The following is a 14,053-nucleotide window of genomic DNA, read 5'->3' as shown; positions in this document are numbered from 1 at the left end:
TTTGAAGATGTCATTGACTCCTGCGTTTGTTCTGGGGTGTGTGAACAGGCAGGTGGTTTCCAGAGACGTTACTAAGTACTCACTAACCAATTTAATCACTATGATGTTTTTAAATGAAGCGTTTGTCGCTGCTAGGCCGCTAGCACAGCAAGCTAATGAAGCTTACCTTGTGTATTCTTTTCAGTGCCATGATAACCTCCGCTCAGCTGTTCGCGCTTTAGTTCATTTTAAGACGACCTATTGCTGCTGATAAAGTCACTGACTGTAATGTATTCTCTGAGCACTTTAACAGCTAAAATGTATTTGTGTCCTAAAAACACCGCTTTTCTTTCTGTTTCCTTCTTCTCCTTCCTCCCCTGAAAGGGCTCATGGGAAATGTAGTTTGGTTTTGTGAATTTTGCTTTTGTTTTCAGGGGTGTTGCTGCCCTCGTGTGTTTTACAGAGATGGTCAGCGTCACGTCAAAGGGAATATTTCAGCTGTTTCTCACTCGAAGAAGTTAGTAGATGATCTGTGAAAAAGGAACATCATAGGCCTGTTTCAGAAAGCAGGTCTTATGAAAATCAGAGGTGGCAGAGTTAAGAAAAACTTGTTGACAAAGTCACAACATGCAGCAGGTCCACGCCGTGTGCACCCAGTGTAAGGATTTAAAAAACACACACACAACTATTCATGGAGCAACAGATTTCACTTTGTGACAACTGCGTGTTGATTACATAATTACGTTCTCCTGTGTGGATCACATGACTTAAAAAAAAAAATTTAAGACACTGGAACACAGCAGTAACAGAACCATTGAGAGCATGTCAAACCCCCCCTCTCATATTCATTCATTCATCTTCAACCGCTTTTCCGGGTTCGGGTCGTGCCACATTGACCACCTCTGACTGGGGGATCCCGAGGCATTCCCAGGCCAGTGTGGAGATATAATTTCACCACCTAGTCCTGGGTGTTCCCCGGGGTCTCCTCCCAGATGGACGTGCCTGGAACACCTCCCTAGCGAGGCGCCCAGGAGGCATCCTTCCTTACCAGATGCCCGAACCACCTCAGCTGGCTCCTTTCAATGCGAAGGAGCAGCGACTCTACTCCGAGCTCCCCACGGATGACCGAACTTCTCACACTGGGCCTCATGTATCAAAGTTGCGCACTTGTGGCGTAAATTTACGGTGTAAATTTGAAGTACACCAAAGTTGCCGTGACATGTATCAAGCAGTGCGCACCTGCCCATTTCCGGCGTACGCCTGACGTGACCTTGATAAATGCGGCGGGTGAAAACAATCGTAATTATAATAAACACGCCCATAAATATTCAGACTCCGCTTCAGACACACCCTCATTTTACGACATGGAAGCCAGGTAGACGGCAAAGAAAAAGAACTCCACCAATCACGACGCGTGCCAATAGAGCGTCAAAAGCGGCCGTCGCATCAATTGTGTTGTAGTATAATCAAAAAAGTGTTACAGTGGTCCCTCGTTTATCGCGGGAGTTACGTTCTAAAAAATAGCCCGTAATACGCGAAACTGCGACGTAGTAAGTTATTTTTTACATTTATTATAGACGTTTCAAAGCTGTAAAACCACTTTATACACTTTGTCAATCAGGCATGAACATTTTCTCATTTTTCTCTCGTGTGTAAACACTCTCAAAGTTCAAACCTTATTAGAAAAATAATACCAACCTGTTTTCAGGCCCAAACATTTGTTTGAGAAATAAAAATAGAACGTTTTCCTATAAATAATTATGATGGCTTTTAGAACTAACGAATTTAATTTTAACGATCAATGTACGAGGTTGGACACATAAGAAATTATTAATAGTGACTGACCAGTATTTCACAGATCGCGCCTCTGCGTCCTGGCGCTGCGCCTTTTCCCACTCACACCTGGCTGCAGGTGTCTGTTTTTTCAAATATAGCCGTATGCACGTTGATACATGAGGCCCACTGTCTCTAAGGGAGACACCAGCCACCCTCCTGAGGAAGCCCATTTCGGCCACTTGTACCTGCGATCTAGTTCTTTCGGTCATGACCTAACCCTCATGACCATAGGTGAGAGTAGGAAAGAAGACTGACCAGTAGCTCGAGAGCTTCGCCTTTTGGGTCAGCTCCCTTTTCATCACAACAGTACGGTAGAGCGAATGCAATACCGCCCCTGCGCCGCAGATTCTCCGGCCAATCTCACGCTTCATCGTCCATTCACTCATGAACAAGACCCAGAGGTACTTGAACTTCTTCACTTGGAGCAAGGCCGTAGTCCCTACCCGGAGTAGGCGATCCATCGGTTTCCTGCTGAGAACCATGGCCTCAGATTTAGAAGTGCTGATCCACATCCCAGCCGCTTCACACTCGGCTGCAAACTGAGTCAGTGAACATTGGAGGTCACCAGCCAATGAAGCCAACAGGACCACATCATCTGTAAAAAGCAGTGATGAGACTCTGAGCCCACCCTACCAGAAACCCTCCTCCCTCCGACTACGCCTCAATATCCTGTCCATGAATATCACAAAAGACCAGGCACCTAAGTGGCTCTACTCTACTCTTTTCTACTCTCCTATTTTACTCTTCCTTTTTAGATATTTAGATATACCTTTGTATACTGGCATAGTTCCAACTTAGAATTGGAATATAATATATAAGATATACCTTACTGAATTTTCATGTGCTTGCTTGTGCAGGGGGACCTTGCTGCCCTACAGGATTTTAAACCATGACAGCATCATGTGTTACTAATGTAATCTTTGTGACTGTGGTCCCAGCTCTCTTCAGGTCATTGACCAGGTCCTCCTGTGTAGTTGTGAGCTTTCTCAGAATCATTCTTACCCCACAAAGTGAGATCTTGCATGGAATCCCAGACCGAGGGAGATTGACAGTCATCTTGTGTTTCTTCCACTTTCTAATAAATAATCATAACAGTTGTCTTCTACCAAGCTGCTTGCCTGTTGTCCTGTAGTCCATCCCAGCCTTGTGCAGGTCTACAGTTTTGTCCCTGGTGTCCTTAAACAGCTCTTTGGTCTTGGCTATGGTTGACAGGTTGGAGTGTGATTGATTGAGTGTGTGAACAGGTGTCTTTTATACAGGTAATAAGTTCAAACAGGTGCAATTAATACAGGTAAAGAGTGCAGAATAAGAGGGCTTCTTAAAGAAAAATTAACAGGTCTGTGTGAGCCAGAATTCTTGCTGGTTGGTAGGTGTTCAAATACTTATTTGCAGCAGTAACATACAAATAAATTATTAAAAAATCATACATTGTGATTTCCGGATTTTTTTTTTTTTTTTAGGTTATGTCTCTCACAGTGGACATGCACCTAAGATGAAAATTTCAGACCCCTCCATGATTTCTAAGTGGGAGAACTTGCAAAATCGCAGGGTGTTCAAATACTGATTTTCCTCACTGTATATAAAATGTCTGAAATTCATTTTGCGTTTATTAAATTCCACGCAGATTAAACGTAGCAGACACAGATTATTTATTTGGAATATTTGTTTTGGCAAGTTTTCAGGGTCTCTACTGCCATCTACTGGCCCGTAGTGTTCATGGCAGTATTCGCCCTAAGTACTGAGATATCTCATAATCCTTTGCGCACTAGACAGTTGCTGCAGCCTCTTGTTGCAGCTTCTTCTTCTTTGTCTTTCGGCTGTTCCTGTTAGGGGTCGCCACAGCAGATCAATCGTTTCCATCTCACCCTGTCCTCTGTATCTTCCTCTGTCACACCAACCACCTGCATGTCCTCTCTCAGCACATCCATGAACCTCCTCTTTGGTCTCCCTCTTCTCCTCCTGCCTGGTGGCTCCATCCTCAGCATCCTTCTCCCTATATACCCTGGGTCCCTCCTCTGCACATGTCCAAACCATCTCAATCTCGCCTCTATGACTTTGTCTCCAAACCGTCCCATCTGAGCTGTCCCTCTGATATGTTCATTCCTAATCTTGTCCATTCTTGTCACTCCCAAAGAGAATCTCAACATCTTCAGCTCTGCCACCTCCAGCTCTGCCTCCTGTCTTTTTGTTAGTGCCACTGTCTCTAAACCATACAACATAGCTGGTCTCACTACTGTTTTGTAAACTTTCCCCTTCACCATTGCTGATATTCTTCGGTCACAAATCACTCCTGCCACCTTTCTCCACCCACTCCACCCTGCCTGCACTCTCTTCTTCACCTCTCTACCACGCTCTCCATTACTTTGAACAGTTGACCCCAAATATTTAAACTCATCTACTTTTACCACTTCTACTCCTTGTAACTGCACTATTCCACTGGGCTCCCTCTCATTCACACACATGTACTCAGCCTCTTGTTGCAGCTGATGAAAAGAAAAAAAAGTACATTTTGGTTGTATAATGTTCATTTACAATTGTCATCGCATTTTCTCTCTGTGCTGTTTAAAGTGCAGCAATGTGCAAAGGATTATGGGTTAGGGTCTGAGCATCTGGGCAGTGTTGTATTTATTTTGACCCCGGTTATACGTTGTCTAATCACAACTTGACTTTTGGCTTTTGCAAATGGCTCTTTTTTTTTTACAAATAAAAAAATGGCATATTTTACAAAAGCATATTTATATGTAAACACCAACACACACCTCACATTAACATGTTGGTTTTTACATAGAATGAATGAGTCAACCAATTAGTGTTAGCGGAGTCTCATTTTACCCGTAATCCCTTTGGCATCTGTCTGTGTCTGTTACAAAACTTCAGAATTAGTGCATTATTTAAAATTAAAAGATATGTGTTATATTTTAACTTTGTACAACTGACAGAATTTAAATTAATGGAGTTATTCTATCCAGATTAATTTGATTCATAAATCTAAACCATAAGTCAAAACTGCTTTATTTTCTAAGACCTCTGCCTCACCGTGGCACTGCTATATGCTGTTCAGGAATAATGATGTTTTTGTGTGTGTGTGCGTGTTAGTTAAGACGGAAGTGCTGACTCATTGTTTGGGTTTGTGGTCACCTTTGATGCTACCAGAAGCGATCATGGTGTTAAAACTCAAAATCAGCTTGTTAGTAGTTGCAAGTGAACCGGAGACAATACTGAAAGTTATCGGTTAGCTGTAGCTTCTGATATTTTTTGGGGGGGTTTAGTTGTTTAGCTTCATAAAAGATAACTTTTCAGTTAGCTGATTAGTTGTTATCAAAGCTAACTTTTTGGTTAGCTGTGCCCACCGTGGCTGACTGTCCTGGGACTCTGGTTTCATGTGTTCGTTGTGTCTGGCCTGTCTAGTACTTCTTATTAATTGGAAATCATCATCCTCGAGTGAAATATCTATCTGTGCCTCCTGCTCAACATTACTTTTAATTATCTTAGTTATCAATCTGTGTTTCTGTATTCTTTCACTGTCACGGTGGTACCACCATATAGGCAGGGCTATTCCTGTCATATCCAATAGAAAAACCTCTGTCACATCAGCATCCAGCTCCTTCTTTTTTGGTTTATATGCCAAACACTCAGATCCAAACTTTTGCGTTCTGGACAGGTTTGGCTTTCTACCTGTCAAAAGAAAACATGACATCTGTTTCATGTGATTATTAAAACACCCGTTTCTTTACTGTTTATCTGAGTAGTGTTTGGTACCCATGAACTCTGCATCGTTGTCTGATCGGATGCGTTTCACCATCCCATAAGTTGCTGTATCTAAAAGAAACTTCTCTGTTGCCTGCACTGTTTTGTTTCAAAAAAATACAAATACCACACTGGAGAAAAGTCATCATTAAATGATATAGTGCATATCAATAGGCTCTGGGTCTATTGGTTCCGCTGTGCCAGTGTGTACCAGCTCTCACATCAGGCTCTCTGTTACTCATTTGAATGAACTTTCCCTGAGTGCACACTTCACAATGTGGTGCAGTTTTGCAGCACCTTGTAATTTCTGTATGCCATCAAAATGACAATGACCAAGCAGCTCTTGAATAAATGCATTACTTCCCGTTTTGAAGTTCACGGTTGCTCCATTCACAGTGACTGCTCTCACAGAAAACATGTCCTGGGAATATGATGGAATGTACAATGCTTTCCTCAGAGTCGTGGTGCGGCCTTGTCCTCTGGGCGTCACCTCTGTGCTCTGCAGCTCCGCTGCATCTCTCGCCATCACCCATCTCTACAAAGTGTGTTTGGGGCTGGAAGTCATCATCCAAGTCTCTGAACTTGGTAATGTCTGTGATGATGTTTGAAATTGCTCCTGAGTCCACCATCATCAGGCCCCGCACGTTGACACTGCAACCTGTCTCGGCTGTCCCTTCCTTGTCACTCACTCCTTGTCACTCACTTGAAATGTGAACTCCACGCTGCTCACCTCCTCGGACACCTGTCTCACATCGCCGTGTTGTTGTCTCCTCCTTGCAGGTGGCATCTCTGGGTGTGCTGCTCTTACACATGCTACACCACTGTCTGCATCGACATGCATTCGCTTAGTCATTTTTGTCCACATCTGAAGCACACAATGTCCGCTCCATCGGTGCTGCGCTCACCTGCAGACGCTGCAGCGGCTCCACCCTTTGCTGCGCCCGGGCCTCCATGACATTGTCGTCTGGTGTCTCAGTGTCTTCATGACTTCGGAGCTTAGTCTTGAATTCGGCCAAAGCTATCTCTTGGTCACTTTGTGTGACACGGACAGCGAACGGTTTGGATGACTGAGGCAGTCCCTTTATGATCATCACCACCAACAGCCTGTCGCTTAAGTCCTCGCCGACGTTTCTCGGTGAGGACTTTCTTCGGTGATGGTTTTTTCAGCATCAAGTACATATTCGGTTACATTCTCACTGCTTGACTCCAGTAGGGAGGTCAGTTCTGTGTGCAGGCTGATCACACGGGGTTGACCTGTGCCGGCATAATCATCTCTTAATATCTTCAGTGCTCTGCGTTCATCATCAACTGCATCTCGCATGACAAGCGACAAACTTTTGTCATTGAGGACCTGAATTAGTTCCACGTACGCCTCGGTATTCTTCTCCTCATCTTCGTCTTCATCACCGTTGGTCAGTTCATTCAAAATGGTTTCCTTCAGACCTGCCAGCTGAAGATGAGCCAAAAACTTTGTCTCCCACAGTTCATACTTCTGTTCTTCTCCATGAAATAACAGCCGTGACCAGCGGCTGCTCGGCACTACGCTCCTCCGTTTCTCACTGGACATGCTTTACGTTGTGACTGTTCTCAGTAAACTGCTGGTTCTGGGTGACTCTGGACCCATAACCTGTTGACAGAGTCATGAAATGCAGCAGGTGTGCATCGTGTGCAGCCAGTGCAATGAGGAAAAACAACGTAGAAAAAAAACCACTCATGTAGCAACAGATTTCTCTTTGTGACCAAGAACCCACAATGAAGTGGCCGTTTGTATTTTATACACCTGCACGTTGATTACATGATTACATGCACCTGTGTGGATCACATGACTTAAAAAAAAATTAAGGGGACTGGAACACGACAGTAACCCAACAATTTGAGAGCACATGTCAACAAAACTCTTAGTTTTCCTGTTACAAAAAGCCAGTTCACTGGAAGACTTGGACCTTTGTTCTCCTGCAAAGATATCAGCAGCAGTCATAGGGCAAGAGGTGGCGTTCACCCTGGACAGGACGCCAGTCTGTCACAGGGCCACATACAGACACACAAACACATTCACACCCACACGCACACTTACGGATAATTTAACGTTTCCAATCCACCTAACTGTGGGAGGAAGCCGTTGTCACAGACCGAACGGTCCCCCCTAAAATTTGGTCCGCCCTGTCTCCACTGCGCATGCATCATTTGGGAGCTCAGCAGCTCCTCTGAGTCTGACTCTCAACACCCAAAGGGATTGATGATTATTAAATCATCAGATGGCAAAGTAAAACCTCTTAAATCATTCTAAATTCAGTTTGAAGCAGAAACGAGGCGATAATCGGTGAGTCGCTACTGACACTCAGAAATGATGGAGGCGCAGTGAACGCAGCAGCAGGCATCTCGTCTGGCTGTGGTGCGCTGATCACTCCCTGTCTTTTATTATGAAATAATGCTGAATTTATGTGGAAATGATTGTTGTAGAAAAGCTTCAGATATCTGTCGCTGAAATAGATGATGACTGGAGGCAGTTTGAAGCAGAAAATGAGGTGATAATCCATGAATAGCGGCTGACGCACAGAAATGACGCATGCACAGTGATGGCAGATGGGACTGATTTTTAGGGGGAACCGTTCAGTCCGTGACACCAGAGCACTCGGAGGGAACCCACGCAAACACGGAGAGAACATGCAAACTCCACACAGAAGGAACACAGGTCAGAATCGATCTCATGACCTTCTTGCTGCGAGGCAACAGTGCTAACCACTAATCCACCGTGCTGCCATAACAAGTTTAGAAACGACATATAAGAATCATTCATTCATTTTCTACCGCATATCTGGGTCCAGGTTGTGGTGGCAGCAGACTAAACAGATCAACCCACACTTCCCTATCCCCGGCCAAGTCCTGGGGGATTCCTGGCAGATCTCAAGGCATGGGCAGTGTAATCCCTGCAACATGTCCTAGGGCTTCCCCAGGGCCTCCTCCCAGTTGGACATGTCTGGAAGTCCTCCATAGGGTGAAGAAGCAACGACTCTACTCAGAGCCCCTTCCAGATTGTTGAGCTTCTCACCCTGTCCAAGAGTATAAGCCCAGATACCCGACGGAGGAATCTCATTTCCACCACTTATCTTATTCTTTTGCTTTACAGATACAGATTCTTTATTGTCATTGTAACAAGTACAACGAAAGGTAAGGTTCAAGCCTTTCAGTGCAAATATAAACTTGAGTAAACCACACACAGACTTAAAAGGTCTGGCGAAGAAAATAAAATAAACATAAAATTTAACAGAATGAAAGACTTCCAGAGCACAAATTAAAAAAGAAAAAAAAACAAAAGCAAATTATAAGACCGTAGCAGCAAAAGAAGTATGTACAAAACTGTGGATATTTCAGTGGCAGTGGATATTGCACATAAACAAATATTGCACTCATTTCAAGTATGTCATGTGAACTAGCTGTTTGGTTCCAGTGACATTCAAAGCTCTAACAGCATTTGGGTAGAAACTGTTTTTCAGTCTATTTGTTCTTGCTTCCCTGTACCATCTGCCTGATGGCAGCAGCTCAAACAGAGAGTGTCCAGTTCAAGACCATAGGTGAGGATAGGAGTGTAAATCCACTGGTTAATTCAGGGTCACACCTTCTGGTTCAACTCCTTCTTCACCACAACGGTCCACTGCAATATCTTAAAAACATCAGATGCCACCCCAATCCATCTAGTGATCTCACACTCCAACCTACCCCCAGTGGTGAACAAGACCCCAAGATACTTAAATTCCTCCACTTGGGGTAGTAACTCTCCCCTGACCCAGAGGGGACAATACACCATTTTCTGACAGAAAATGCAAAAATCAGTACCTCCATACCTCAGATATGGAGGTACTGATTCTCATCCCAGTCGCTTCACACTCACACTCAAACCTGCTCAGTGCACACTGGAGGTCACTGCCTGATGAAGCCAACAGAACTGCATCATCTGCAAAAAGCAGAGATGCAAATCTGAGGTCAAGAATCAAGAGACTTTATTTGCCATTTGTACACGCATATACAGTTTGGGCACATAGGAATTTGTTGAGCGGCAGCAACCAAGCTACACCTTTGAGACACAGATTCACCATGAACAGCTTTCAGTCACCAAGCACAAAGTCATATGTAATTTCAATGTGTCTTTTCCTGCCTGCCACACAGCTGTATCCAGTGCAAATTAATGTCTGCCGACAGAACTCCTACTTTATACGTGTTAATGCCTTTCCGTGTCCCATGTCCGGCAACAGATGTTAACATGCTGAGGTGCAACACATATTCAGTCCAGACATTAAAGGTCTCATTTGTGTCCCCCATGAACCGCGGGTGGCAAGCTGTTCTCAGTCATATACAAATGATCAGCGGTACAGATCAAAGCCTGTCACCCGAGTCTCAGTGTCCTTTCTTTGTTGACGAAAACAAACCGTTTCCTACTTCATTGTTTATCAACTTGTATAAATGATCTACATCTGGAAAATAAAGATAATCTATTTCAATTTATTTTCATTTATATAGCACCAAATCACAACAACCTTGCCTCAAGGCGCTTCACACAAGTAAGGTCTAACCTTACCAACCCCCAGAGCAACAGTGGTAAAGAAAAGCTCCCTATGAGGAAGAAACCTCAAGCAGACCAGACTCAAAGGGGTGACCCTCTGCTTGGGCCATGCTACAGACACAAATGACAAAACAATTCACAAAACAAACATACAGGAAATGTTACCGGTGCACAGGATGGTTTCTGGAACAGATACCACACCCATCTCTGAATGGAGCTGCAGCTCAAACAGAGAGAAAAGAAAAAAGCAGAATCAAGCATCAGAAAGATGACAAATACAGTGTAATTTGTCAGCATTAAACAACAAGAAAAACAGAAGAAATACTAAGATGATCACCGGCTACTAGCCCTAAGCTTCACTAAAAAGACAGAGAATTTAGGTTAAGTTGAGGCTGCGGCCCACTCAGTTTACTAATAAAATGATTTAAAACAGTAAAAAGCATAGAACCATACTATGCCAGTATGCTAGCCATGCGAAAGAGAAAATAAGTGCGTCTTAAGTCTGGACTTGAAAGTCTCTACAAAATCTGACTGTTTTATTGATGCAAGGAGATCATTCCACAGAACAGGGGCATGATAAGAGAAAGCTCGGTGACCCGCAGACTTTTTATTCACGCTAGGGACACTAAGTAGTCCTGCACCTTGAGAACGCAAACTCCGGGCCGGTACGTAGGGTTTAATTAGGTCAGCTAAGTAGGGAGCTGCCAATCCGTGAACAGTTTTATAGGATAGTAGCAGAACCTTAAAATCTGATTTCACTGGAACAGGAATCCAGTGAAGAGATGCCAAAATGGGTGTAATGTGGTAAAACTTTCTGCTTCGTGTCAAAACTCTGGCAGCCTCATTTTGAACCAGTTGTAGACCCCAATGCTGGACTGCGGTAATCCAGAAAATAGAATATTGCAGTAGTACAATCTAGAAGAGACAAATGCATGAATCAGGGTCTCAGCATCAGCCATAGACAGGATGGGATGAATCTTCGCTATATTTCCAGGTGGAAGAACGCAGTCCTTGTAATATCTCTAATGTGGAGGTCAAAAGACAACATAGTATCAAAAATTACCCCAAGGTTCCTCACTTTGTCAGTGTGATGTATGACACACGAGCATAGGGTAAGCGTTAACTGGTCAAATTGATGCTGATGTCTCACTGGACCAAGAACCATCATTTCAGTCTTATCAGAGTTTAAAAGTAGGAAGTTGCTAGGCATCCAGCTTTTCACTGATGCAAGGCAATCTTCTAAGGATTTTATGTGGATGAGATTACCAAGAGTTATCAGCATGTATAACTGAGTATCATCAGCATAGTAGTGAAAGGTAACCCCAAAGTGCCGCAATATATACCCGGAGAAAAGCAGGGGGCCTAAGATGGACCCCTGTGGAACCTCAAATTTCATGTCACTAAGGTTAGAGGTAGTGTTATTGTACAAAACACAGTGAGAACGACTGGTCAGGTATGACCATGTAAGGGTACTCCCAGTAATCCCAAAATGATTCTCCAGCCTTTCAAGTAGAATATGATGATTCACAGTATCAAATGCAGGACTGAGATCTAACAGTACCAGAAATGTAGTGGTGTCTGAATCCATTGCAAGAAGAAGATCATTCACCACTTTAGTGAGAGTTGTCTCTGTGGAATGATATTTTCTCAAAGCAGGATGCAGTGGCTCAAAAAGATTATTCTCTGTAAGGTGGTCCACAAACTGCCATGAAAACACTTTTTTCCAGGATTTTAGAGCAAAATGATAGATTTGATATTGGCCTATAGTTTTTCAATACACTCGGGTCAAGATTAGATTTCTTAAGTAATGGTTTAATGACTGCAGATTTGAAACATTTAGGAACAGATCCAGAAATTAATGAGAGATTAATAATTTCCAGTACAGTTGGCCCAAGAGTGGGCCACAGGTCCTTAAACAGTTTTGTTGGTATGGGATCAAATAAGTAGGTTGTGCTTTTTGTAGACATTACGAGTTTTGTCAGCACGCCTAGTGACATACAACCAAATTGTGTAAATCTCGGTAATGCCTCAGTAATGGCACCCACCTCACAATAGCAGAGTGTTGTGCCTGGATTAAGGCACGCTGGGATATGTTTAACCTAATGTCTTCTATTTCCTTTTCAAACTAATCCAGGAAATCTTGTGCTGTAAAAAGAGAGTGAACTACAAGTGGCTGTCCGTGTTGCCACTGTGTCGAACAAGAACTTTGAGTTATGCTTGTTTTTGTTGATCAAATCAGAGTAATAGGTCGACTTTGTCACCAGTAGTGCATGCTTATAGTCTAAGACAGTATCACACCACGCAAGCTGGAATGCTTCTAATTTTGAACTATGCCATTTCCGTTATAGACCTCTAGCCTTATGCTTGAGGTCACGCAAGTAGTCACTGAACCAAGGTGACTGTGTTTTGGGGGGGGGGGTTAACAACGGTGGCGCAATCATCTTGAGTGTAGTTTTGAGCACTGCGTTTAAACTAACCACAAGACTGTACTGATTTTCCAAACATTTTCTAAACGTGAAGCTAAGATATCAGGCAGTCTAGCTTCGAGTTCAGTCTTAGTTGAGGAGCTGATGCTTTGCCATAGTGATAAATGAGGTTGTTGTTCCACTAAACATGGCAGCGAAACTGTAAACCTAATAAATAAGTGATCAGAGACCACCGAAGCAAGAGGCATGATGTCAGTATTCATGACAGCAATACCAAATCCACGGTATTTCCACTAATGTGCGTTGAGTCCTGAATGCATTGCTGAAATCCTAATGCATCCACAATTTCCAAAACTGATTTGCAGAGGGGATCAGAAGGCTTTTTTATATGAATGTTAAAGTCACCAATAATCAGAATGTTATCTGCACTCGTTGACAAGTTAGAGATGGCAATACATAGCATCATGGGCAGAGCGGAGAATCACATGCTCAAATGAGTTATATTTGTGATGCCCAACAGCTAATAAGCTAAACCTAGATTTATAAATAAGAGCAACACCCCCACCTTGCATTGCATAATGAGGAACGTGACTAAATGTGTAGGCTGGTGGGCAGGTCTCATTTAGGGGAGGACAGCTGTAGGTTTAAGCAAGGTTTCACATAACCCAATCATATCTAAGTAATGATACATAATCAGATCATTAAGCAACAATGATTTTGAGGATAGTGAATTTATGTTAATGAGACCCAGACTAAGGACCTCTGTGGGGTTGACAGTTGGACTGTTTGGGTTTAGGGGTGGTTCCTGAGTAGCATATATAAGATGCCTGGGAGTAGGTTTAGGTTTGAGACATTCCACGCGAGTTGTAGGTAGCAGACATGAAATCTTTGATATTGCTGGAACAGCCAATGGGCCATCCTCAATTTCAACATCATCCAGTGTAGTAGTGGGTATTAAGTTTGCAAAGCATATCCCTCTATGATTTTTATGAACACATCTATGGAAGCAGGCCACAGTCTCAACTTGTTGAATTCCCCTTCCTGGCAGATAAACTGCACTATCACCATAGTGGATTTTCTGCACTGATTTCCCCACTAAGCTAATGGATTCCACACTCACCTTTGTCATAAACCTTGCAGGGTCTCTAATCACCTGCTCTGTGGCCTGCTGTAAAATCCTAATGTTACCCTCCCTGTAAAACTCTATTTATGTTCGCAGACAAGATGGCGGCGCCTTCCGCAGTAGGGTGAAGGCCATCTGGCATCAGCAAGCCATGGCAGCCCCAGAACGAAGGCCTGTCATCAATAAAACTGAAGCCTTGCTGTCTACAAAATTGGCCAGCCACCTATTCAACGATGTCAGCCTGCTAAATGCCTCATCATTACATCGGGAGGGGAGGGGACCAGAGACTATTAATCAATGCTGACATCTTTCTGGCAACGTCACAAGTCCTCTCTATGTCCATTTTTGTGACCTCTGAGTACTTCATCCTAACATCATTGGCGC

The 14,053-nt window shown here is 43.4% G+C and overlaps 1 protein-coding gene across 2 annotated transcripts in view; it reads right to left on the bottom strand.

Annotated features, from left to right (window-relative positions):
• Positions 1–360, bottom strand: part of LOC117531303 (ubiquitin-conjugating enzyme E2 D2-like) — a 32,769-nt gene extending 32,409 nt beyond the window's left edge. For both annotated transcript variants that reach the window (XM_034194334.1, XM_034194335.1), the window contains exon 1: positions 167–360. In XM_034194334.1, the coding sequence (XP_034050225.1) occupies positions 167–190 (24 nt within the window). In that variant the 5' untranslated portion in view covers positions 191–360. The remainder of the gene's footprint in view (positions 1–166) is intronic.
• Between the last annotated feature and the right edge of the window lie 13,693 nt (positions 361–14,053).

Source organism: Thalassophryne amazonica, chromosome 18, assembly GCF_902500255.1.
Source record: "Thalassophryne amazonica chromosome 18, fThaAma1.1, whole genome shotgun sequence".
NCBI lineage: Eukaryota > Metazoa > Chordata > Actinopteri > Batrachoidiformes > Batrachoididae > Thalassophryne > Thalassophryne amazonica.
Note: the sequence above shows the minus strand (reverse complement) of the source record. Positions and strands in the feature narration are given on the sequence as shown.